The sequence below is a fragment of the Augochlora pura genome, chromosome 5 (genome assembly GCF_028453695.1).
Source record: "Augochlora pura isolate Apur16 chromosome 5, APUR_v2.2.1, whole genome shotgun sequence".
Classification (NCBI taxonomy): domain Eukaryota; kingdom Metazoa; phylum Arthropoda; class Insecta; order Hymenoptera; family Halictidae; genus Augochlora; species Augochlora pura.
Window position 1 is genome coordinate 13,119,105 of NC_135776.1, and position 22,373 is coordinate 13,141,477.

The 22,373-nt window shown below is 33.5% G+C and overlaps 4 protein-coding genes across 11 annotated transcripts; 2 read left to right on the forward strand and 2 right to left on the reverse strand.

Moving 5' to 3' along the window:
* Nucleotides 1-1,150: 1,150 nt before the first annotated feature.
* LOC144470622 (uncharacterized) lies at nucleotides 1,151-2,557 on the reverse strand. The gene is made up of 2 exons (XM_078181993.1): nucleotides 2,431-2,557; nucleotides 1,151-2,351 (listed from the first exon to the last, which is right to left on the reverse strand). Exon 2 carries the CDS (start codon nucleotides 2,163-2,165, stop codon nucleotides 1,701-1,703), a length of 465 nt encoding a protein of 154 aa, XP_078038119.1. The 5' UTR covers nucleotides 2,166-2,351; nucleotides 2,431-2,557; the 3' UTR covers nucleotides 1,151-1,700.
* LOC144470619 (uncharacterized) lies at nucleotides 2,539-6,806 on the forward strand. 5 transcript variants are annotated; one of them, XM_078181991.1, is made up of 6 exons: nucleotides 2,539-2,559; nucleotides 3,087-3,327; nucleotides 3,709-3,811; nucleotides 4,761-5,025; nucleotides 6,231-6,384; nucleotides 6,456-6,806. In XM_078181991.1, exons 2-6 carry the CDS (start codon nucleotides 3,087-3,089, stop codon nucleotides 6,653-6,655), a joined length of 963 nt encoding a protein of 320 aa, XP_078038117.1. In that variant the 5' UTR covers nucleotides 2,539-2,559; the 3' UTR covers nucleotides 6,656-6,806. The 5 variants fall into 5 exon arrangements, with proteins under 5 accessions (XP_078038117.1, XP_078038116.1, XP_078038113.1 ...); XM_078181990.1 differs by having other exon boundaries at nucleotides 2,542-2,766; XM_078181987.1 differs by having other exon boundaries at nucleotides 2,545-2,761; nucleotides 3,077-3,327.
* Nucleotides 6,807-7,660: 854 nt separating this feature from the next.
* On the forward strand, nucleotides 7,661-11,035 carry LOC144469675 (uncharacterized). 3 transcript variants are annotated; one of them, XR_013494027.1, is made up of 8 exons: nucleotides 7,661-7,830; nucleotides 8,023-8,159; nucleotides 8,242-8,407; nucleotides 8,519-8,596; nucleotides 8,670-8,938; nucleotides 9,047-9,206; nucleotides 9,289-10,207; nucleotides 10,316-11,035. XR_013494027.1 is itself a non-coding variant. In XM_078180187.1 (7 exons), the coding sequence occupies exons 2-7, from the start codon at nucleotides 8,045-8,047 to the stop codon at nucleotides 9,417-9,419; spliced, it is 933 nt and encodes a 310-aa protein (XP_078036313.1). In that variant the 5' UTR covers nucleotides 7,662-7,830; nucleotides 8,023-8,044; the 3' UTR covers nucleotides 9,420-11,031. The 3 variants fall into 3 exon arrangements, 1 of the variants encoding a protein (XP_078036313.1); XR_013494026.1 differs by having other exon boundaries at nucleotides 7,662-7,830; nucleotides 8,228-8,407; nucleotides 10,316-11,031; XM_078180187.1 differs by having other exon boundaries at nucleotides 7,662-7,830; nucleotides 8,228-8,407; nucleotides 9,289-11,031.
* Nucleotides 11,036-11,079: 44 nt separating this feature from the next.
* Nucleotides 11,080-22,114, reverse strand: Dcr-1 (Endoribonuclease Dcr-1). 2 transcript variants are annotated; one of them, XM_078180186.1, is made up of 20 exons: nucleotides 21,643-22,114; nucleotides 21,458-21,573; nucleotides 21,188-21,347; nucleotides 20,815-21,110; nucleotides 19,586-20,502; nucleotides 19,325-19,503; nucleotides 18,786-18,937; nucleotides 18,537-18,678; nucleotides 18,223-18,453; nucleotides 17,960-18,139; nucleotides 15,401-15,614; nucleotides 15,150-15,322; nucleotides 14,814-14,992; nucleotides 14,382-14,635; nucleotides 13,149-14,323; nucleotides 12,503-13,075; nucleotides 12,141-12,372; nucleotides 11,834-12,054; nucleotides 11,425-11,590; nucleotides 11,080-11,340 (listed from the first exon to the last, which is right to left on the reverse strand). In XM_078180186.1, the coding sequence occupies exons 1-20, from the start codon at nucleotides 21,700-21,702 to the stop codon at nucleotides 11,093-11,095; spliced, it is 5,868 nt and encodes a 1,955-aa protein (XP_078036312.1). In that variant the 5' UTR covers nucleotides 21,703-22,114; the 3' UTR covers nucleotides 11,080-11,092. The 2 variants fall into 2 exon arrangements, with proteins under 2 accessions (XP_078036312.1, XP_078036311.1); XM_078180185.1 differs by having other exon boundaries at nucleotides 15,150-15,614.
* Nucleotides 22,115-22,373: the final 259 nt, after the last annotated feature.

Here is a 22,373-nt window from a genome sequence, read left to right on the forward strand (position 1 = left end):
TGTGATCAATAGAAAATTTCAATTATGGTCGAACACAATTGCATCCAGTCAGGTGGTCGTCAAAATACTCAGACACCAATATAATTTCGTCTTTAGTATTTAATTATGTTACTAATGTTAATTATGTTAATAATTTTCTGTCAAGAAAAAATTAGGGTACTTTATCAATTTAAGTTATGAAACAGAAATAATAAATGTAGTATAACTCCGATAAATGTGTATAAAACAATCTCATAAATAGATCTCTCATTTATTTAATCATTTACTCATAGTAAATAGTGAACAAAGTGCTTTATTTTTTAACTGCTACTGTGATATTACCATCTGATCTAACTCTGGATTTATTTATTACTATGATTACTACTTCACTGAGCACAGTGACCAAATAATATCACTTAAACATAATAATTTTTGTTCCACTTTGCGTAGTATTAGAGTTATTAGTAATTGATAAAAGAGTTATTCAAAATGAATATTTTTCGATCGCAATTCATACAGAAAAAGGAAATTATTAAAATATGCATCCTAGTTAGATATAAAAGACAATTCACAAGTATGCGGTCACTGTATTCGTAAAATTAAGAAAACTACTAATAAAAAAAGCATGTAACTTACATTTCGATGTTACATTGGCTCTGGAATTGGAAGTAGGAAGAAAGTGAAGGAAAGTGGTAGAGCAGCAGCGGCAGCAGCAGCAGCAGGTATGGAAGGCAGGCATCAGGTTTGATTTAAAATTACAAACAAAACTATTAAAATAATTATTAAAACAATTACAATTAAAAAGCGAACTAAAATAAAATTTTAGGAGAAAGTAGAGTAAATATGGAATAAAATTGAAAAAAAAAGTTTGTTTAATTTAGGAGAAGGTAGTACAATAAGTTAAAGTCAAAATCTTATCTGAGAGGACTCTAAATAATTGAAATATAAGAAAAGTTTTAATAAAAGGGAAACATAAATTTGAAAAAACCTCCAGAATTAGACTTTCGAAGCACCTTTTGGAATGAGTGAGAGCAAAACTGGGAAGTATCTCGCTGCCTCACTCTCACTCATTCCAAGTGATGCCTCTCGCCTCGCAGGCCTGTCTAGGTATGGCCATCCATAAAGATGCATCCCTCATCAGACCACTTCTGAAGAAGGAACCCTTGAAACTTGACTGTTCCCTCCAGTGATCACGCGGCAACTGGCTACATGGCTAAGCCGAACAGGTAACCAAGGGTGGCGGTTACCCCCTCCCGTTTTGATGAACGTTGATCGCTGTGATCGATAATTTTAAATATTTTTAACTGTTTAATTTATTTATAGCATGTTATGGGAATCAATCTACCGAAGCTCTTACAATAAACATTTAAAAAATTGTATTTTTATGTTAAAAAGTAGTTCCATATTATTAACATAAGGAAACAGATGTATTGTACATTGAATAAAAACTTAATTGTACTTTATTAAGAATTAATTATTACACGCCAGAACATTCGCGCATCCAGTAAAATAAATTATGACGATGTATGACAGAACTACAGAGATATAGAAAATATGATGTTAGTGAAAATCCGAGATGGCAATCTCACGGTCCAGTCTATGTGTTTGTCCTGTTACCGAACTTATTGTTGTCCGCGAGTTTAACGTAACTCTGATTATCTTCATAAATAATTATTTTTTTCTGGATGTTTTCTCCAAAATCTTCCATCTGTCCTTATTCCTTATTCTGTGTGTCCTGTGTTTGTGACTCCGCTCGCCGCACAAGCCCTTTCGACTGTTTTTACCTCGTATAATTCTGGTGAAAGTTTCGTCGTCGCCTGTAGTTTCCCGTTTTTTACAATCTCACAGTTATCATCTTCACACAAGGTTAGCTTGTATCCTTCTCTGACCAATTTCTTTAAGAACAATAAATTAGTAAAAGGGGTTAACGAATACCACGCTTCCCGCGCTGAACTTGCACCCTTTATGTGCTTCGATTGGCTGTCTTCTACTAATAATCCAATCGTGGCACGTGCCTCATCGTCCTTTTCAATCCATCCGGTAGTCAGTGGATTAGGTTTTTCCTTCTTTATCACATCCCACAGTTTTTCCTTAATCAGCAAGAGTTCTAACTTAAAGGACCACACTGAATAATTGTCAGCATTTAACTTTTTAGTTCCGAAATAACCATTTCCACTGTTTGTCATTTTGATTCACTTTACTTTTCCTTTAACTGTAAACTTCTCTGTGTTATTCTTAATTTTCTGCACCGACTTTAGTCACTTAAATCACTATTCACTGGATTCTGGGCCCATAACATGTTGTAAATTGAATTAAAACTTAAATGTACATTATTAAGAATTAATTATTACACTCCAGAATATTCGCGTATCCTGTAAAATAAATGATGATGTATGACAAAACTACAGAGATATAAAAAATATAATGTTAGTGAAAATCCGAGGTGGCAACCTCACGGTCCGGTCTGGTCGCGCGTGTTGGTCGTGCGTCGCAGTCCCCGCGCCGTTCAATATCGCAACGCGTGCGCTTTTCTTCGGAAGAAGTCAGTGGCCGCCACCCCAATACTACTGCTAGCCCGAGGTACTACTCGACAGCACGGGTTTACTTTTTGCTATTATACTTCCATGTTTCGCGCAGACGAATTTCAATCGAGAATGCAGTAAAGTCTTGTTTTACTATGAGCTCAGCTGAAATATCCTGTGATGGGAAATGTTCAATTGAAGTGCCATTCGCATCGGGAAAGAAATAGAGGATACACGAATTGGAGTTCACCGGTTACTGTCATAAGTATCAGAATTTATTATTTATTAGTATATTCGCGTGTGCAACATATTTATATACTATCTGATCATGTTCAATCTGAGCAACAGATTTGTTCGCACTGCATTCTATCCAGTGTCGTTCCTCTATCGTTCCTTCTCAGACTCATTTCCAAAACAATTATGAGAGTACTTTGAGATTGCAACTAGACTTTGTTCGGATAAACATTCGTCTACATTTTGTTGATCACAATTATTATTTGCATTAAATCAATTCAAATTGAATATATCGAATTCGAGATGTATTTACCAATCAATAATACTTTGATTTTGGAACACAATCTACAGATGAGAGAATTGGAACTCATAATGAATAATTCGGGTTGCGCACTGTGCATACTCGAACCTCCACCGGATATTCTACATATACCACCACCTCCATTTCCGGCTATTTTTCAACAAAGTAGTAATGGCTTTCATTCGCAATCGGATGTGTTGTCATTTCCACCTGACCTTAATGACAGTCCGTGCAAACATTTTTGCGATCGCCGATCCGAAGGAGTACAATATATAGAGATTCCCCAACAAGGTGACCCTCTTTCCGAATTTCTTTAAATATTTATGACATTTCTAGTGTTGCTTAGAATTTGTCTTCACTGGAAAATATGAACAAAATCATGTACAAAGTAATTAAGAAATTACAATATGTATCCAAAATTTTTAACTGATTTCAGAACTGTGTTATAAATATTTATCAGACCTATTAGTATGGAACGTTTCAAGAAGACAATTTCTATTCAACTATTTTCCAAATATAATTTTCAATGTACAAAGTATTTGCTGTTCACTTAGAAAAGTAATTTTACTCATTGTTTGAGTCCAACGCAATCATTGATATTCTTGCAACATGTATTATTAGAAGAAAAAACGTACTACTTGAAGGTAAATAAAGTAATACTTATACTTTTAGGTACAGTATTTGACGACACGTGGCTATTGGTCTTAATATCATCCTGTGTAGGCGTGATTTTCATTGGAATAATATTGGCGACGTTGCTCCTGAAATGCAAATTGTAAGTAAAGCTTAAATTTGTGTTACTTTCGATGGAAACTAATATCTTATTAGTTTCTACTGTATTATAGTTCATTTCCTACTGGTGATGAATATACTGATAAGAACAGATCTTGACAACATGTGCACAATACGTATCGACACTACTACTTAGCGTACATAACCAAATGAATGAATGTCTCCATCAACCCCTTAAGAGGGGGTTGTGGTACCGGCGTGCGTTTTCTTTTAGCAGAAACGAAGTCTATCTCTCTCTGTCTTTTTCTTTTCAAGCCATTCAGGCAAATCGAAGTCTTCAGAGAGCTCGAGAATTACAGTATTAGAGAATTCAAATAATATTATTTGGTTAAACGCGAAAGATGTTTATTACGTGGAAATATCATATTAAAAGAAAAGTATACATACAGCATACTTACTACTGTTAATTGAGGAAATTCAAAATAAATTTCCGTCATTATTAATTATTAATTACATCTCACCGATTTCGATGATTTTTTAACATGTAAAACTCGACAATCTGAGCAACTTTATCCTATACTGTACATGTCACTGCCGCTCGAGTTTAGTTTCTCAGATATATTAACAGAGAAGAAAAATTGTAGCTATCATAATGATTATACTGCACTGAATCCTGCATAGAGACAATCATGACGTGATGTCACAAAAGTATTGGACATATTTGACATCGAGGTACAAATATGATCCGTTTGGCATGGGATGACCCTTTTATCACCGAAAAATCATTCAAATCGGTGAGAGTGTCACAGAATGAGATCTTTATTTCTGTGATTAATAACTTCGAAGTACCAACTGGCATTTCTATGTTCTCATTGTGCATTATCAGCAGGCCTTAATCAAAACTGCTAAACAATGGCAAACAATTCTGTAAATATGAAAATGACATTTTGATCGAAACGAAAATTCTGAAATAAACGATTGTGATTGTGTAGTAATAGAAGTGGTAAGAACGGGGTAATATCGATGCCAAACGCAGCCTCTGGTGTACAAACGAAAAATGGAAGAATTCAGAACGAAGCTGTTCTTTACCCTTGCGCGACCGACACGATACAAGATAGCCGTGTCATGTGGGCTACTTTGACGCCAAGGGGCACCACCAGACACTATTTAGAGGAACACACCTACGAAACGATCGGTGGAGGACAATTTCACAAACGTGCCTGTTCAACTACGCCAACTGAACATGTAAAACTCAAGGCAATTTACCGATATTACCTTTGTATTATATATAAATATCTAGTAGCATTTTTATTCTGTTCGTAACTACTTTGCCGAATTAGAATATCTTTTCTTCTATTATTTTTCGTGGTTCATACGTTTCACACCTGCGACAACTGTTCTTTAAATATAATTTCTTCCAGCATTTCTGTTCGATTGCAATCGACTCATTGATAACGTTCTAATTCAAGTGATAACGATATTAACCATAGAAATGGTAATTCATCGATACTTCTATTATGATCGAGAGCAGAACTTGGAGAGCTGAATTGACTAACGTAATAAAAGATGTACGATATAATTTAGTAAAACAAACTTGACTTTGATATGTGATCTAAACATTTGCTTGCAAAATAAATCAGTCATATGAAGTTATATATAACTCTTCCAACGACATTTGGCTTTTATTTAGTTTATTTATTAACGTTCGCAAAAAAATTTATGTCATGTAGACCAGTCTGAGAAACGTTTTGAAAGGTACGTTTGCTCCTCACTGTATCTTAGAAATGAAAGCCGAGCAGTGATAACATGTATAAGGAAAAGTTGGCGAGAATTATGATTATGAGAACATATTTCAATTCTAAAATAATTACAAAACAGTGGTCTTTTTGCAGGCGATTTTAACCGTTTCTCGCAACGGAAGATTTAATGTTGAATTGTCGGATGACTCAACATCGATAACTTAATATTAAGTGTCTCAGAAATTCCGAGCCCTCTATTCTCTACAAATAAGATACCTTCTTGACAACCTGTGATGTAGTAATTACATTGTAGTTTTTCACGAATATTCGGAAACTGAGTCCCAGCGACGGTTACTTGTGAAACGAAGAGTTGCCTAGACTGTATAATTTACCAAGATATTTCAGTCTGATAAATATCGGCGGTGTACGACCTTATCTGCATAATTACCATATCTAAAAAAATGTATCGTAAATTAGATCAATATCATCGTATGTTTAATATTTCGTTTTGTCATGTACGACGTAGGAATAGGACAAACTTGAATAATGTGGCGTCCAGAGTAGGGTTGGCTATCGATACAAATGGAAGTATCTATGAATTACCAAAACCAAACTGAAAGCATTTCCTATGCAAGATAGCGCTCTAGTTTAATGTATTGCTAGTTTCACTTGCAGAACGTAGAAATGTTTAAATTATCTGAAGACAGGTCATTGATCTTTCAGACTTATGCGGACCCGCCAGTTACCACCCCAATTCAAACCCGGCCGAAGGATGATAAAGCGTTTGATAACACGGCATTCGTAGATTACGAAGAACCGCTGTCGATAAAGACTGATTATTACCAACTCAATGACGTATTGGAGCCGAACGATTCAGGCAATATTTCGCTGCTCGTATCGAACAACTTCTCTCCGTATTTATTTCATCGAATGATTTATAATTTATAGGCATACTGACGATCCAGCAAAGAGGAACATTGCGCCCTCGTGTTAGTTCACCGACAAGAATCGAACATCCAAACTTACCCCCGCTAAATCTACATCCGAATAAGAGATCATTTCGTAAGGGCTCTGCCATACTGCAAGCCTCGGACACACTGCTCAGACGTAGTAGTATTACATCGTCCACCTATATACCAACCATATAAATTCGATATCTGATCATTTTTATATTATATATAAATGTCTTTATATGATAAGCAACATGAACGGTACATTACCGATTTGTTATCTGCACATTACCTTAATGATAAACATGTAATAGTCATATAAGTTAAATAAAACGATGTAATCGTTAAATGAGATGTGTAAATTAGATCTACATTCTTTGTATTCATTTAAAATTTATGTCTCTGAAAAGTAGCGATCTAATAAAGTTATATATATTTAGACATTTAACTATATTACTATAAATATATATATAGGGCAATACGAAATTGCCTTGCTTGGATAAAATGAAAGACCTCTAAATATATCCCGAGTATCCATTGTATATATAAAAATATTCTAATTTTTATTATGCATGTAATATCGCAAGATCTAATAAAATTTCGAAAAATTGAATTGGATGTAACACGTTGACATGAGTAATTCATTTAAGTACGTCCTTTAACTATACGCCATTAAAAGTACTTTTCCAAAACGTCGTACTTCAATCTATTGAAATATCGAAATTAGTCTTACCTCTTCCGTTCTCATATTTTTCATCCTTGTCATTTTTCTTGACCTTATAGCAAGCCGGAAATATTCTACTTGTTTCCTACATTCTTGGATACCCTTATTTGTTTCACATTATTACAAGTTAATGATCTATTATTCATGAACGGGTCCCGCTTGCGTTGTTAGGCACTATGGGAACAAACCAGGACGTTATATTGGAAGGACTGATCTTTATAAAGGATATTTATAGAGGATAGTGAAGCCGATTATTGTAGGATGACTAATTGTTATACCTTTGAATTGTTTTCGAGCATAATCATATCCTACGTCGTGCCAGAAGTCCTTACCAAAATTTCATAAACCAAATTGGACGGTTACACGATGCGATTCCAATTACGCGCAGACAAATCGAGATTCTAAACTTCAGGTGCGATCGATCATAGTTCCTCCAGCGAGCACGCCGTGCCGCGTCGCGTCGATCGATGCCTGAAGTTTACGTCTTTAAGACGTCTTAAAAACGTCCCGAAGTGAACGCTGCTATTTGTTAGCGTCAGTGTTTTTGCTTATATCCTTTACCTGTGTTTGTTTCATAGCTATGTTTTTTTAAGGATATAATTCTCCCGGTTGCTACTTATTACGAACTGCTGCTGTAGACTAAAATTAAGTAAGGTTTTATTACACCATTTTATTTATAAACTGACGTTAAAATGTCAAATGCGTGCTAAGAGATCTTTACTTAATTTGTACAAATCTTTATGTTAGGGAACCTCTATTTTGTCCAATATAAAATCTCCAAACAGGGATATAAATAATTCAGAAAATACAGATTATGATGATAATAATTTTGTTCCTTTAGATTCATTGTAGGCAATCGAATAATGGAGACAGGAAAATGGACAGTGGTCCAATTTGTTGACAATGGTACTACTGAAACAGTGACATCCCCATGGCTACAGAGAGATACAATGAACATTTATAGAAATGACAATTTTGGTAAGTTACAATTATCGTATACCATAGAGGTATACAATTTAAGTAATGACTATTCTCAATACCTCTAGATGATCATATGAAGGCCAGAGGTAAGACAAAAACAGTGGTAGACACTAGCAATCTGCAATCGGAGATTGAATCAACGTTGCTCAATAGAAAAAGGAAACGAGAAGTGTTGGGAAAGAGTGATGACTCATCCATGGATGAAGAATGTACTCCTCCAAAAATAAAACAAGAGTGGGTGATGGGTACGTAAATACAAAAGAAAGCACTATAAAATACCAAACGTTATATTCATAGCTATACTTAATATTTTGGAAGTAGCATATTTTTTTAATCAAAATATATTTTTTTTTCAGCTGATCCAGAAGTAGTCAATGTAGACTCAGTGAAGAGAGAAATAGAGGAAGAAAATTATAGCGAGCAGTGTAATATTGGTAAGTTAAGGAAACTATTTCAGAGATCAATGGGTTTACTTTAAAAATATGATATATAACAAACAATCCACAGAAAATGAAGCTGTACATACTTGCTGCAAAGGATGCCTGGAGAGGGATTCAACATTAAAAACAATAATAGAGCAGAACCATTTAATATGGGGTCTTTTAACAGATGTACTGAAGGAAATACGGGAACTGAAAGATGACAAAAATAAAACAGAAGATAGAAAAAAATTCTTTTTGCGAAAATTTCCACAGCTCCAATTTCCTTTGAGCACAGAGAGGGATATTTTAACATTTGAAAGCATTTTAAACAATAGTGAAGAGTTTGAAAATGGAGTAAGTAAAATATATTGCTGTAATAAATAATGAACTTAAAGCGACTGAAATTGATTTTTCATTTCCATTTAGTATCAATAATTTAGTATCAATCATTTTTTATTTTAGGTTCAGGAATTATACAAGATGGGGGGAGATAATTGTTACCAGTTTGTGAAAAGGGTGCTAACAACACTCATAACCAACGATTTGGCGTTACAGTATAGTTGGATGGGAAGAAAAGCGAAGAAAGCGTTTAACAAATTAAATACTGCTAATCTTATAATATGTACTTATTACCTATATTGTGGTATTATTATAATAATGATGATTTCTACATAAATCAATATAAAATGAAATTGTTATTCAAGGTGCTGCAGCAAAAGCAAGCATCGCCGGCAATAGGAAAGATATTGAGATGTCCATTCAACAATGGTTGAAGAGAGCGTCCGACAGAACTAGTGTCTACAGGAAATTGATGGCACGAGGGGAATCTCTTTGACTCCCCCTTACGCCGTGCAATCGCCCAGAATCCGAAGTTAGAGTAAGTAGTGATTATATACAGCAATAGAACGTCGAGTGACGATGCGTAGGTCACTTTTTTGACCACGACGCATCCTCATCACTTTGGTAACTTTCTATCCGAGACACTCCGATAGAGATGTGAGGGATTTGTAAATGGTTGTGAAGTGGGAAGACATTCGAAAAGTGGGGATCCTCACGTACCATCAATTCCCTGGCAACATTGTTTGTAACATAAAACGTTCAAAATACGTTTGTAGGCCGTTTTTTAGCCGACATTTAGGCGGTCTTTACGAATTTTTATGCTGTCTGAGTTATATCTAAAAAATTGATTAAATTGATTGTTGAAAAAGCAAACAACTACTGGAGATAAATAAATAAGAAGTTATCGCTGGAGACATAGTGGAGCGAAAACAGATTGTTACAAAATGACATATTAGTGGAAATAATGAACAGAGATCGATACAAATTATTACTAAGAGTAATACAGTTTGCTGATGCTCGTGAATCGAATCCTGATTGTTTCTGAGGAATATATACGTATTCTATCCAGAAGAAGAAATAATACAAAAATCATCATGCCTATGTGATTAAAACTAATTTATGGATATAGTTGACAAACCCGATATGATAATAAGCGCAAACACTTTCCTACATTGTACATATCTGCAGGAAGAACTGAACTACGAAGATGCGTTATGCATAGCCAGAATAGTAATAACATGAATCACGTTATTAGTGTAATGAATGTGATTATTACCCACGAAGGTATTACTAAATTATATTTATTATTGTTATATAATTTCTCATATACAACTAACAGTATGATAGATTTATATATAGACATTTATGATAGAGATTCTAACTTGTGTGCAGCTCTGATTGAGGGTGCATGTAACCCGGTGATGAAATAAATTTAGATGGGACTTCATGCAGTGTTTGTGACTGTTGGAGGGTTGGTTAAAATAATCTATCTGCAATGTGGAAAATGTGCTTTACTTGATTATATAATATAGCCTTTACTGGTACGTATTTACACTTTGATAGTATGTACAACAAGAAGAACGAGCACACGGGGACATACAATATCATCGCTAACCAGTCTACCAAGTCTGCTTCGACCAAATATATGTAAAATGCTTGGTACTGTACTTTGTGAGGAAATTTATGTGAATTTGGTGCTAAAACTCTGCTCGGCATTTGGCACCATACGCTTGGCATTACTAAATCGATGGCAAATCTTCGCGGAAGCATGTAACGAAACGTATTGTTTGAAGAGGGCAGGTCGATCGCACTTATGTGGCAGCATTATAGTTTGGCCTGTTTTTGGACAAGGCGTTGGTGTCAAATCCGCGCGATATACAGATAAAGAAGGCTCAGTTACTTACTTACTGGGTACTTAATATCACTCTGAAGAAGATTAGTACTTCTTTATCTCGTTTGTGATATTATCTATTATCTGCGGAGTGGCTTACCCACACATTTTAAATATAACATATTACTTAAACATAATAGCATATTTTATGTTTCAGTGCATCCCTGTCTCGCGTACGATTACCAAAATAACTTAATAAAAATCTATGTTCCTATAATATTAAAAGAAATTCATAATATTTCTTGTATTCTTATTTTATTCGAATGATGTACATATTATCATAGTTTTTCTCGGGGGTAGTTTTGCATCTTTTTTAGTTTTCTGAGAGCACATTTTGCTGCAGTACATTTTGCAATTCTATAATTCCTACCGATTCCTTTGAAAGAACCTTTGCCAAAAACATCTACTGTGACTCGTACTCTTCGTCCATCAGCTAGTTTTTCAGGTGTTCCAAACTTTGCCGTTTCAGGCTCTAATTCTAGTAATTCACGAATTGGTGACTTAGGAACATTGGTACTAAATTGCTCTAGAAAGATAAAACACATTTACATACTATTCTGTTAGATTTGTGGTAAAACATTTATCATAATAGAAGATGAACATTTCTTACCAATTTCATTTTTCATAATTGCATAATAAACACCCCATACCGCGTCTAAGGACATACCACTGTCTAAATAAATTGCACCAGCTAATGATTCAAATACATCACCTAAGGCTTTCGGCACTTCAACGTCTTCAGCCTCTTCGCATTCATCTTCTCCAATCAAATAATACTAGAATACATATTACGCGACGTTATACATTTTATATCACCTAAATAATATCATATTTATGTATTTTAAATTAGAATTTGCCATTACGTTTATCTGTACCATAGAAAAGTTATTGAAAAATTAAAAAATGGCAAATTATATAATAAATTCGAAGGAAAAGGAATTGTAATTCTCTATTTGTCCTGATCACAGAAGTATTAATTTTTATGAAGTGAACGAACCGAAGTTAAACAAAATTGTTACCTCTTCACTAATGGAATGTCCATTTTCCTCCTGAATTCTTACGAAACGATTGATAACAGCACTTAAACCAGGAGAAAGATGACGAAAATATTTATGAAATCCACATCGAACTGCCAGAGAAGCAAATATAGTATTATTAACTAAAGCTGATCGTAAATCCGTTAAAGCACCTGGTGAATGCTGCCGAGTGTCTTCGTATAAGTGTCTTGTTATTAAGTAATCTAAAAGGAATCCAGTAATATTTATGACAATCGTATCAGAGTGTATGAAAATCACAATAATAAAATTAGTATAATCCTTTTATTACCTAGAACAGCATCTCCAAGAAATTCTAAACGTTGATAACAGTCCGTTAATCTATTGGGTTGGTATGATGCATGAGTGAATGCTTGTAACAGGTAACTACTATCACGAAAATTATAGCCTATACTTTTCTCTAGTTCATTATAGCCGTCGAGCAACAATTTTAATTCTTGTTCCGGATCAGGAATGTGTCGAAGTAAAGGATTCTGTGGTTCTTCCAACATTCCATAACGAATCTAGAAAAAGGAGATACTTCTAAATGACGTAACTTATATATTTTTCGTTCTTTTAATATGTTATCCTATTAGTATTAAAAAACGGAAGCAAGGTAACCACGACTTTTAGCAAACAATTCGTTATAATTACCTGTGTCCATGTCGTCAGCCCTTTTTCATTCATTCCTTTTATGTACGGTGTACTGCCGGGAATTCTTTCGCTCGGTTCTGTATCTTGTATAGCAATTACTTCTTCTGTAGGTAAAACGTGAATTCCTAACCAAGCCATAAATAACAATGCACCTCTAGGGCCACATGCAATTAGGTATGCTCCTATTAATGCCTCTACGCAATCTGCGATACTTTTGTCAGGAATGCTATGTTGTGTGATTAAATTATAAGGTATAAAGCAACGCAAACTGTCTGCATTGTTTGGAAGTATATTATCATTACGATTTAGTTCAATCTTCATAATGCCTAATTTCTGCTCGGTTTCTTTAACGAGTTGAGTTATATCAGTGGGATTCAAAGTTTGTAAACTTGGCATGTCAGCTTGATTCCAAAGACTAGAAGGAATACCAGATTCGATTAATACTTGTTCAAGTTCTTTTGGAACGTAGTAACAAGGAGGTAACCAGTTGTCGTGTGGTTCAAACTTTGTTGCAATCATGCTTTCTCCTAACATCTTTTGCCTTCCTAATCTGTATAAATTTAAATTACTGACCTAAAACATTCGACTAGAATTAAAACCAAAAATCAATATACGACGCATACGATTATTATTACTACAGTAATACCTGTTTAGATCTTAAATGACTGAGTTTGCCTTCGTGAATATTGTCGTATGTACAATACAAATACGTAGTTATAGCATATTTTAAAAAAGAGTCCCCAATAGTTTCTAAACGTTCCAAGTTAATGCCGTCATTTGCATTGGACATTGTTAAAGCTTGCAGTATTAAACTGGGACTTGGGCCTGAATGATCATTTAATTCAGGTTGAAAGTCAAAACTAAATAGATTACTATCCAAATTATGTGTAAAGTCTACTCTATTTAAATCTTTCTTTATTGGTTGTAAACCGATATTATTATTTAATATTTCCACCTTAAATCTGTCAACGATCTTCTCGACGTAACTTTTATGTTTACAATTCAACTTAGTTTCCTCGGACGATACATTGACGGTACTTTTCCTTGTTATTAAAACATCTATATTACTAGCTATAAAACACTCATTTTCTATTATTTCTTGCTCTCTAATTCGAGTAAATTCATAATGAGATTGTTTGTACTTTTCAATCAATGTATCCTCGTCATCCTTTTTGTATATCCATAAACTGTCATCACCTCTTTTCTCGATTTCTAGTAGATCCAAGATCTTTTTATTAATCTCTTGTTTAGTTATTTGATTTTCATCCTCGACAGCTTCCGCAACATTCTCCCCCATATAAGATATTCGCAGACCTCTATTGTCATCTTCGCTATCATCCGAAGAATCGACGAATCCGTCACTGTATATATCATCTGATTCGTATCCGTCGAAGTCTGACTCGCATGCGGGAGAACCGTATCGAACGCCGTTCCAGTTAAAATCACTTGTCAACGTAGCTTCGTCTAAATCGTTATCTCCAAACTCTATCGAAGCCCCCGCCATGTCGTTTGACCAAGTCCCAATTTCGAATTCATTTTCTTTATTTGATAACTGCGAATCGGTGTCCGTTACATTTTCATTTGCTTCATTTGCCAATTCATTATCGGAAGTTTCGTCAGGTAACTTTTCTTTGTTCGACTCATTTGAAGAACCTGCCACAGTTTCAGTCTTGTCCTCACAGTTTTTGTCAACGGTATCATTCGGTACAGAAACTGTTTGTGCCGTGTCATTTTTAGCCACCTTGTTTTTGTCATACTCTTTCGACTTCCTTAACACCTCTGCTAAACTCCAGCCAAAATCTAATGCGGGCCATTCAAACCCTAAAAAATTCCTCAATCAATATTTATACATTTATCGCATGTTTAATTTTCTACATACCAGACTCTAGACTCTGTCGTCCTAAATTGATGGCATCAGCAACCTGACATCTTATCTGATCAGCAAGTAGCATGGCATTGATTCTATACAATATGCATGGCAAACAAACTGCTTGCCTCCATAGCGAAGCCGGAAAGGGATGAATTGCGCATAATTCAGCAACAAGGATTTGCTTTTGTTCTAAATTCTCTCGTTTCGCACGTTTCGTCTCTTCGCTACTGGTAGGCAAGGCAACACCTTTCCGATTCACATATCTGAAAGAATATTATTAAAAAATACTTATAGCATATAATTTATCATACTCTCTAATTTCTTTTACGTTGAATGTAATTTAAAGCGACTGCGGTGTACAATTCTATTGCTCTTTAGAATTTATCTCACATGTATTGAGAATACCTATAGAAAAATAATATATATTTGTTTAATATTTACCGGGGCGTCAAGAAGTTTAATCTGGCTGATGTATGATCTACATCCAATAAAGGTTGAACTACATTTTGTATTTGAATATCATATTTTTTCAGATAATATTCTTCAAATGTACTGTAGCCTTCACCAGGAAAGGTTGACTTAGGATTTAAATTTGCACAAATTTCAGCAACATAGAAATACTGAAATGAAGAAAAATCTGCAACATCTTTATACAAACGGTATGCACATATAAACTATGTGAAAGATTCTATAATAATGTTTTAAGAAACTAAGATATTTAATGGAGTTTAGTAATTATCCTATTTCACTGTATTAGATAAACCTCTAACTAATTACCTGAGGTTGATCCTGACTTCTATACCAAGGCATAATCACTGCATCATGATATCGTGATGCATCGAATTTAAAGTCTTTTCGAATTTCTTCTGCAACTTTTGCTGGCACAGAATTTCGACTGCCATATATACATTCTAAGAAATCCCAATCTACTGTAACATTTAATTCGTCATCTACAAAGTAAAAAATATTACACTGTATACATAAGCGTATAATGTAAGATCGGTGATTTTTAGAATGTTTATAATCACCTAATTTTACAGGTACAATCATATAAGAATTTTCAGATGTATTAGGATCAAAAAGCATTAAATATTGTTGTAATCTTAATACATTTGTAAAGGTATAATTCAGGAAAGCAGAAACTTTCTCGATCTGTTCATCACTTAAAACCACAGTTTGTTTACTGAGTTTTAAATTGACACGAACTTCTCCGGATCTAGTATAGATTGGGAAAGGGCATAGCTGAAAAAGAAGAATTTTAGAGATATTTAAAAAGAAGGATTTTAGAGATAGGATTAAAATATTAAGTGTTAGTAAATATTAACTAATTAATTAAATAAAAGCCGAAGAGTATCGAGGAAATATATTTACAAAAGTTCATCAAAATGTTGGATAAGCATTCTGTTACAGACTCTAGAGAGGAGTCAAAGAACATACTATTATTTACAAAGAAGGATAATATTTTATGTTCATAATGATGAAATGATAACATATAGTTCATTAGTATGCATGTGATAGAGTTTGTTTGAAAATATTCTGATTAATCAAGTAGAAAGAGAAATTATGGTATAAATAACAACACTTTGTAATACATTTTATTTATTACGAAAACATTTGTCCAAAATTTGAATGTTAATGTTGGTAAAATTTCGTCGATGAAACCAGTGCCGGCAATTCCAGGGTAATCCCCGGGTAACCCATTCAATGAGCGAATCCAAAAGACATCGTCATATTGTTATGTGAACAGAGTCGCTAGATAGCAGCACGAGTAACCTAGAACCACTAGATTTTAACACGTACACCCCAGACCAAATTTCAAGCGCAATCGAACACATTTTAGTCGTACACTTTTTAAATCACGAACTAATTTCAACTCTACTTTCTCTTTGAAATCTTTTACACATAAGATTCTGTATATTTTTAATATTATGTCTTATCTAGCATGTACAAATTCTTCTTGAACACTTGAATGCTTGTTGTTTTTCTCAGACGGTCTAGCACATTCCCGTTGTTGACCTTTAGAAAATGTGCGATACAAATCAATAAATCAGTCGTTATCTTCTACTGTGCGTTGGTCTAATTAGTTATATTCGTTGCGTGAAGTTTATCTCAGATTGTCCGTAATATTTCAACTTGTTACAAGCATATTCAGAATAAAAACTTGCTGGATCACTCGTATAAAACACTGCCTGGAACAATCGCTTTGAAAGATGATCTTCTGACACAAACACCGAACACAGATCTCCTCGAAATTTCGATTTCCTTGTCAATCTTTGTACCATTTCTTGAGAGGGTTGACTAATGCATGTCCCATCTCCCTGATTGCTTCTATCTGGTTGCACCACTTTTTAGCATTTTCTCCAATGTCATTTGCACTAAATTTAGGCACTGTCGAGTAAGATCCACTTGCAATAGCTTACATATATTGCCAAAACATATCTACCTTAATAGATGCGGTGTTTGTACTTTGCGCGGCTTACATAGAGAGTTAACACAACAAGGAAAAAATAAAAGCAAAATGTAATAAGGCTCTGTTATCTCACTGTTCTTGCATCTCACTTCAGATGCCAAAGACATATATTTGTAAATATTGCAACGACTATTCCTGAATAATTCTGGAGTAAGTGTAAAAAGGTGAATCAAAGTCCCTTAGCCAGAAAATCTTAACCAGAACCAATCATCTTCTCTAGTTCATAGCCAAATACACCTGTTGCGATGTTAGAGGGACTAGTTTACTGGACATTGTTATTTAACAAATCTCTTTTGGAAATTTTCATTAATTGGAATAATAAAAAAATACATATCTCATAGTTTTTAACTCTTTTATCTGAGCCTAGAACGAAAATTTTTGTAACTATTGGTGATTTATATACATGAAGAACACTTCATCAAAATCGTTTGACTTTGTTATGGGCTATAAACAATTAAGAATTGCAAAAATTTCAGTTTTTTACGATATTCAAAAGTTTTTGATGGCTGCAGGAAATTTGGAGATTTGTCATTAAAATTTTTCAACTAATTTTTGTTATCACCATCATTCGTAATTATCATTTTTATAGTAAACAAAAGTTTCAAGGTTTCTGTAACAATTGTATGAAGAACTGTTATTGACAGATTGCGTTTCTTTAAACAGTTCTGCTGCCAACTTTTAAACATTTTCAAATAAAAACGAAAAATGCTTTCATAAAGTCAGACACGTAGATAACGTAGTATAAATCAATAAAATATTATAGTAAACACTTTGAAGACAGATATCAGATAATAAATCATTTTTAAAGCAGACTGTACTGCAACCTTATAAATGTAAATAGTCATATTCTAGGTCTGCATAGGTCAGCTACGTTCTTCTTGCTAAACATTTCAAAATTTATCTGATTTATTACCTTGTACTATTTCTATTCGGTAACAAAGAAATAATAAAGTAAATTAAAATGATCAAACATCATTAATGTTAGTGTAGCGTAAATTGATTGAAATTTTAAAACAAGATTACTATAAAAGGAAAACAGATTGAACATGACTATTTAAATTCTTTCAATTTCTTAACATATTTCGAAAAAATATCAATTTTTTGTTGTATACATTACCTTAGGAATTTCTTTTAATGTTATAATGCCGAAACCAATGGCTGATTCCTCGGGAGGATAAATACGTCGACCCCTAGTGTTTTGTTCTTCAGGTAAAGGACAACTCAAAACCATTTTGATGTGGTACAGGTAGGAGGGAACTCCAGCTTTCGGTCTACAGTCTGTTAACGCTGTAGCTGTCTAAAATGTACAATTTTTTGATTAAATTGAAATATTACGGAACAAAAAAATATCAATTTTTACTAATATTAATGTCAACAAACCTTTTTATAATAATATTGTCTTCGTTTAGTTGTGCCAGGCCGAGCTTCAGAAAAATCTACATTACTTTCGTCTGGAAGTGCAGGTACCTCCGCATCTTCTGGTTTAGCTTTAAAATTTTCTTTCCCAATAGGCATTAAATTATCATCTATTTCGTTCTTCCTGTGTAAATCTACACACAACTGCAATGCAGCCATCCGCCTCGCCATAGCCCTATTGGGCATAGGATAGGACTAAAATTAAATTTTTAATGAATTGTTTTTCAGAGAAAAATCGAAAGTGTGCATATTTGATTTATAATAAGAGAAGTATTTACCGTTATAATATATTTGACCGGTGAGTTTATGGGGAGCCGTAACGAACATGTATACATAGACGTATCGTCTACATTCACTTTTGAAACCGACCATTCTGGTGTTAATCTTGTAAAAGTATCACTAGGTAATTTTGCACAATATCTATGTAAATAAAATAAATAATAACATCAAATCGATTCATACACTTTATAAACTAAATGCTAAAAATATACATATGTGTTTTTCATGCTATTATAATACTGCACTACCTGTTTACCAATGATATGGCAGAATTGAAAGTCACTGCAGGTACATCATCTCCCTCAAGTGGTTTATAATGTGGAATTATAGCAGCATACATATCTGCCTCGTTTTCTTCTTCTTCAGTAGGCTCATTATTAGAACATTTCATTAATAATATCTGCGAAACATAGTAAATTTACACAGATTGAGTTGATTATGTCCACCTGAGAGTGGTACTCGCAACAGTTGCTCTGTAGTCTCGAATCCGCGTGTCCTGTCAGGTCCTGTTCATTTCCACGCTTCGTCTAACTGCGCTGCGGAGTCTTGAGGCTCGAGTTTCTCTGAAAACGCAGTAGGATCACTATCGAACAATAAGAAACCGATTTGTGTTGTGCGAGTCTGACAATGATCCTATTGCGACCTGACTCGAACCTTTAGACTACAGAACAAGTACCGAGAATTTTACTCTCAGATAGACACGCGCCCTAAGTATACTAACTAACTAAACCGTGGAAAGAAATTAAGGTAACTGAAATAACGGAACTGCGTATTATAATTTTTATACCTTTTCTATGTAGTGGTATTGCGCTAATTGCCAGACACATTCTTTTGAAATTGCTTTTGGTATTAATATTACATGTAATGCATCCACGGCCTTTGCTCGACTTTTGCATTGAACATAAGATTGGTAAGTTTTTGGAAAGTCGTATCTCATTACAAAATTACATTTGGGAATGTCAATACCTAGTAACAGTAAAATATTATTAAATGTTGTAGGTAAGTAAGGTACACAGATAAATTACCTAATAGTAATAGAATCGCAAACCTTCTTCCAAAATTGAGGTCGAAATCATTAAATTACATTCATGTATTCTAAATCGTTTTAAAACTTCTTCTTGTTTTCTATATTCCACACCCAAATCTTTTGAATAGCCAATATCATCTGGATTTCTTTCAATTGTATAAAGGGGTGACAAAAAATATAAGTGCTCATCTTGTACAGATACTTCACGTAATAAATAAAATAATATCTTTGCTATGAATGCTTTATCCACAAAAATTACTCCACATAGCAAATCGGGATCTGTAACTCCTCGCAAATGGCGTTGGGATTTAAATGGTCTTTTATAGTTTTCGTCATTACTCTTCCAGTTACATTCCGACTTTCTAATTTGTCCAATATTATCTTTACAAGAATTATCTGATATATTTTTTAAGTTATTCTCTTTATTCATTTTATCGTAAACATTATCTGTATCTTTATTATAGTAAGGAGTATAAGTTTTCAAAACTTGTAGTAATCTGTGAACCTTTGGTGTTGTGAATTTGTATATTCTCTCTTTCTCAGAGACAGTTTCAAATGCAGTGTCACACAGTGCTCGTATTTTTGTAAATACAGATGCCACCATGTTTAATAATAAATAATGCCTTTCATAAGGGGTCTTTATCTTTAATTTTTCTGTTAAAATTAAAAGAGCAAGTGCAGCACGATCAGCACACCATGGTCCAAGTGTTTCTAATACATATAAAAAATCTTGCATCATTTCAATAGGTTTTTCTGTTGGATCAGGTATTTTTTTAATGTCTTCATAAAATTCTTCATTATATATTTCTGTTGGATCATGTCGGTGATCGCGTAAAAAATCAATAACATGTAATATGCAATTTTCAATAGTATTGTGCAATTCTCCCTTTTCACTTTCAAAATATTCCACTACATATTCTTTAGGCTTAGGACTGTAGCTATTAACAAAAATTACTATAGTTAACATGGAATACTACTATAACATTGTACAAATAAAATAAGATTTTCACATGTAATATGTCTTTCAATAAGGTTTTCATAATTATAAAATCCAATGTACTGATACCAATAGTTTTTGTTGCAGTTAAATATAATAATTATTTTATGAACAATTTTTTAGCTGAATACAGCTGCAGTAAAATAATAATAAATGAGAAGATTAGTATTATGGTGGTATAAGTCACACTTTCAAAAATTTTTGTCTAATTACTACATCTACATATTATTCTATCTTTTGTTATAACACTTACCGTAATATAGATAATATATCACTAGCTGTTTCAACTTCGCATTGAAATGTGGCTTCTACTTTTTCTATTTCTAGTCCTAATCTTCCAGGTTCTTGAGTTAAGTTAAATAATGGTACTGCTAATCCAATTATTCTAGGAACATTAGTACAAGATAAAAACATTTGCAAAATCAATATTAGATGGTTATCTTCTATGGACCTATGGCACTCGTCAACAATGACTAGATTTATCTCATATGGTAAAATCTTTTTTTCTGTTAATAATTGTGCACATGTTTTAGAAGTTGTAACTAGCACCTAAAAACAATATGATCATGTACAATTGTAAGAAATGACAATTAAATACACTAAGACATATTTATAATGATCCTTACATGAGAGATTTCATATTTTTCTAAAAATTCTGTAGGTGAGCAAGTATCGCATAGTAATACTTTTAAATCTGTTAATAGTTGTATATAACTTGCTTTTACTTTATACTTCTCTATATCCGTCAATATGTATAACGATCGTTTTCCTCCTTCACTTAATAACCTAAATTAATTGAATGATAATTTATAAATATTCAGTGAAATACTAAACCTACATACATGTACAAAGTATTTGCACATAGAAGATAATAGTTATTTTAACTGTACTATTACCTTCTATTACTTGTAGCAAATTCTTGAATTAACTTTATGACGATAAAGGTTTGTTCATAATTTTTTCCTAGACAAATTATTGTATTTTTCTCTTTGGCAGTATAAAATAATTCAACCTGTAACAATTAAATATTTTATGAACATTTCATCGTTTTCTATCTAACATGTAACTGAAAGTTTCTTACTTGATGTTCCCTAGGTGTAAAAGATTTTATGTAAACTTGATCATTAAGTGGAAATGCCATTGAATCTATAATTTTTCCACCTTAAAAAGATAAGAATAACGTTTTTAAATATAAAATCAGTCCACTTTTGTGTCTTGTTGTGCAAGTTATACTGAAACTTTCAGATTAGTCAAGAACAGTTCAAAGTTCTTATACATGTTAAAAACACTCTGCATACTGCATCAACTGTATATTCAAAATAGCAACAGTCTTCGTCAAACAACAATAGTAGTAGCTTGATTTATCATGTGATCAAGCTCTCATTGGTTCATTTCACATGTAGAGTATATACAACATTGAACATGAGCACAGTACCACAGATGAGGTATAAGGGTAGACTGGACACTATTTGGGGTTTCGTATCAAATGTTCTGAAATATCGACATCGCTAAAAACCAGAGCTACAGACCACAGATTTGGGATGCAGACTTAGGATCCATGCAGACATTACAAACAAAGCATTTTTTTTATTTTAGCGTCTGATTTACCGGCTCTGTAGAAAATGCTGTGGAACAATAGCGACCTCTATCTAAATAAAACGGTCAACTAATGAACTATATTCGACTATCGATACCTTTGACTACCGCCGAAATCAATTCAACGGCTTCTATCATGCTCGACAGTGAGGATGCAGACTTGGAATCCGTATGGATGTTAAATAATGCAGAACTTGATTCTAATCACGAGTTTCA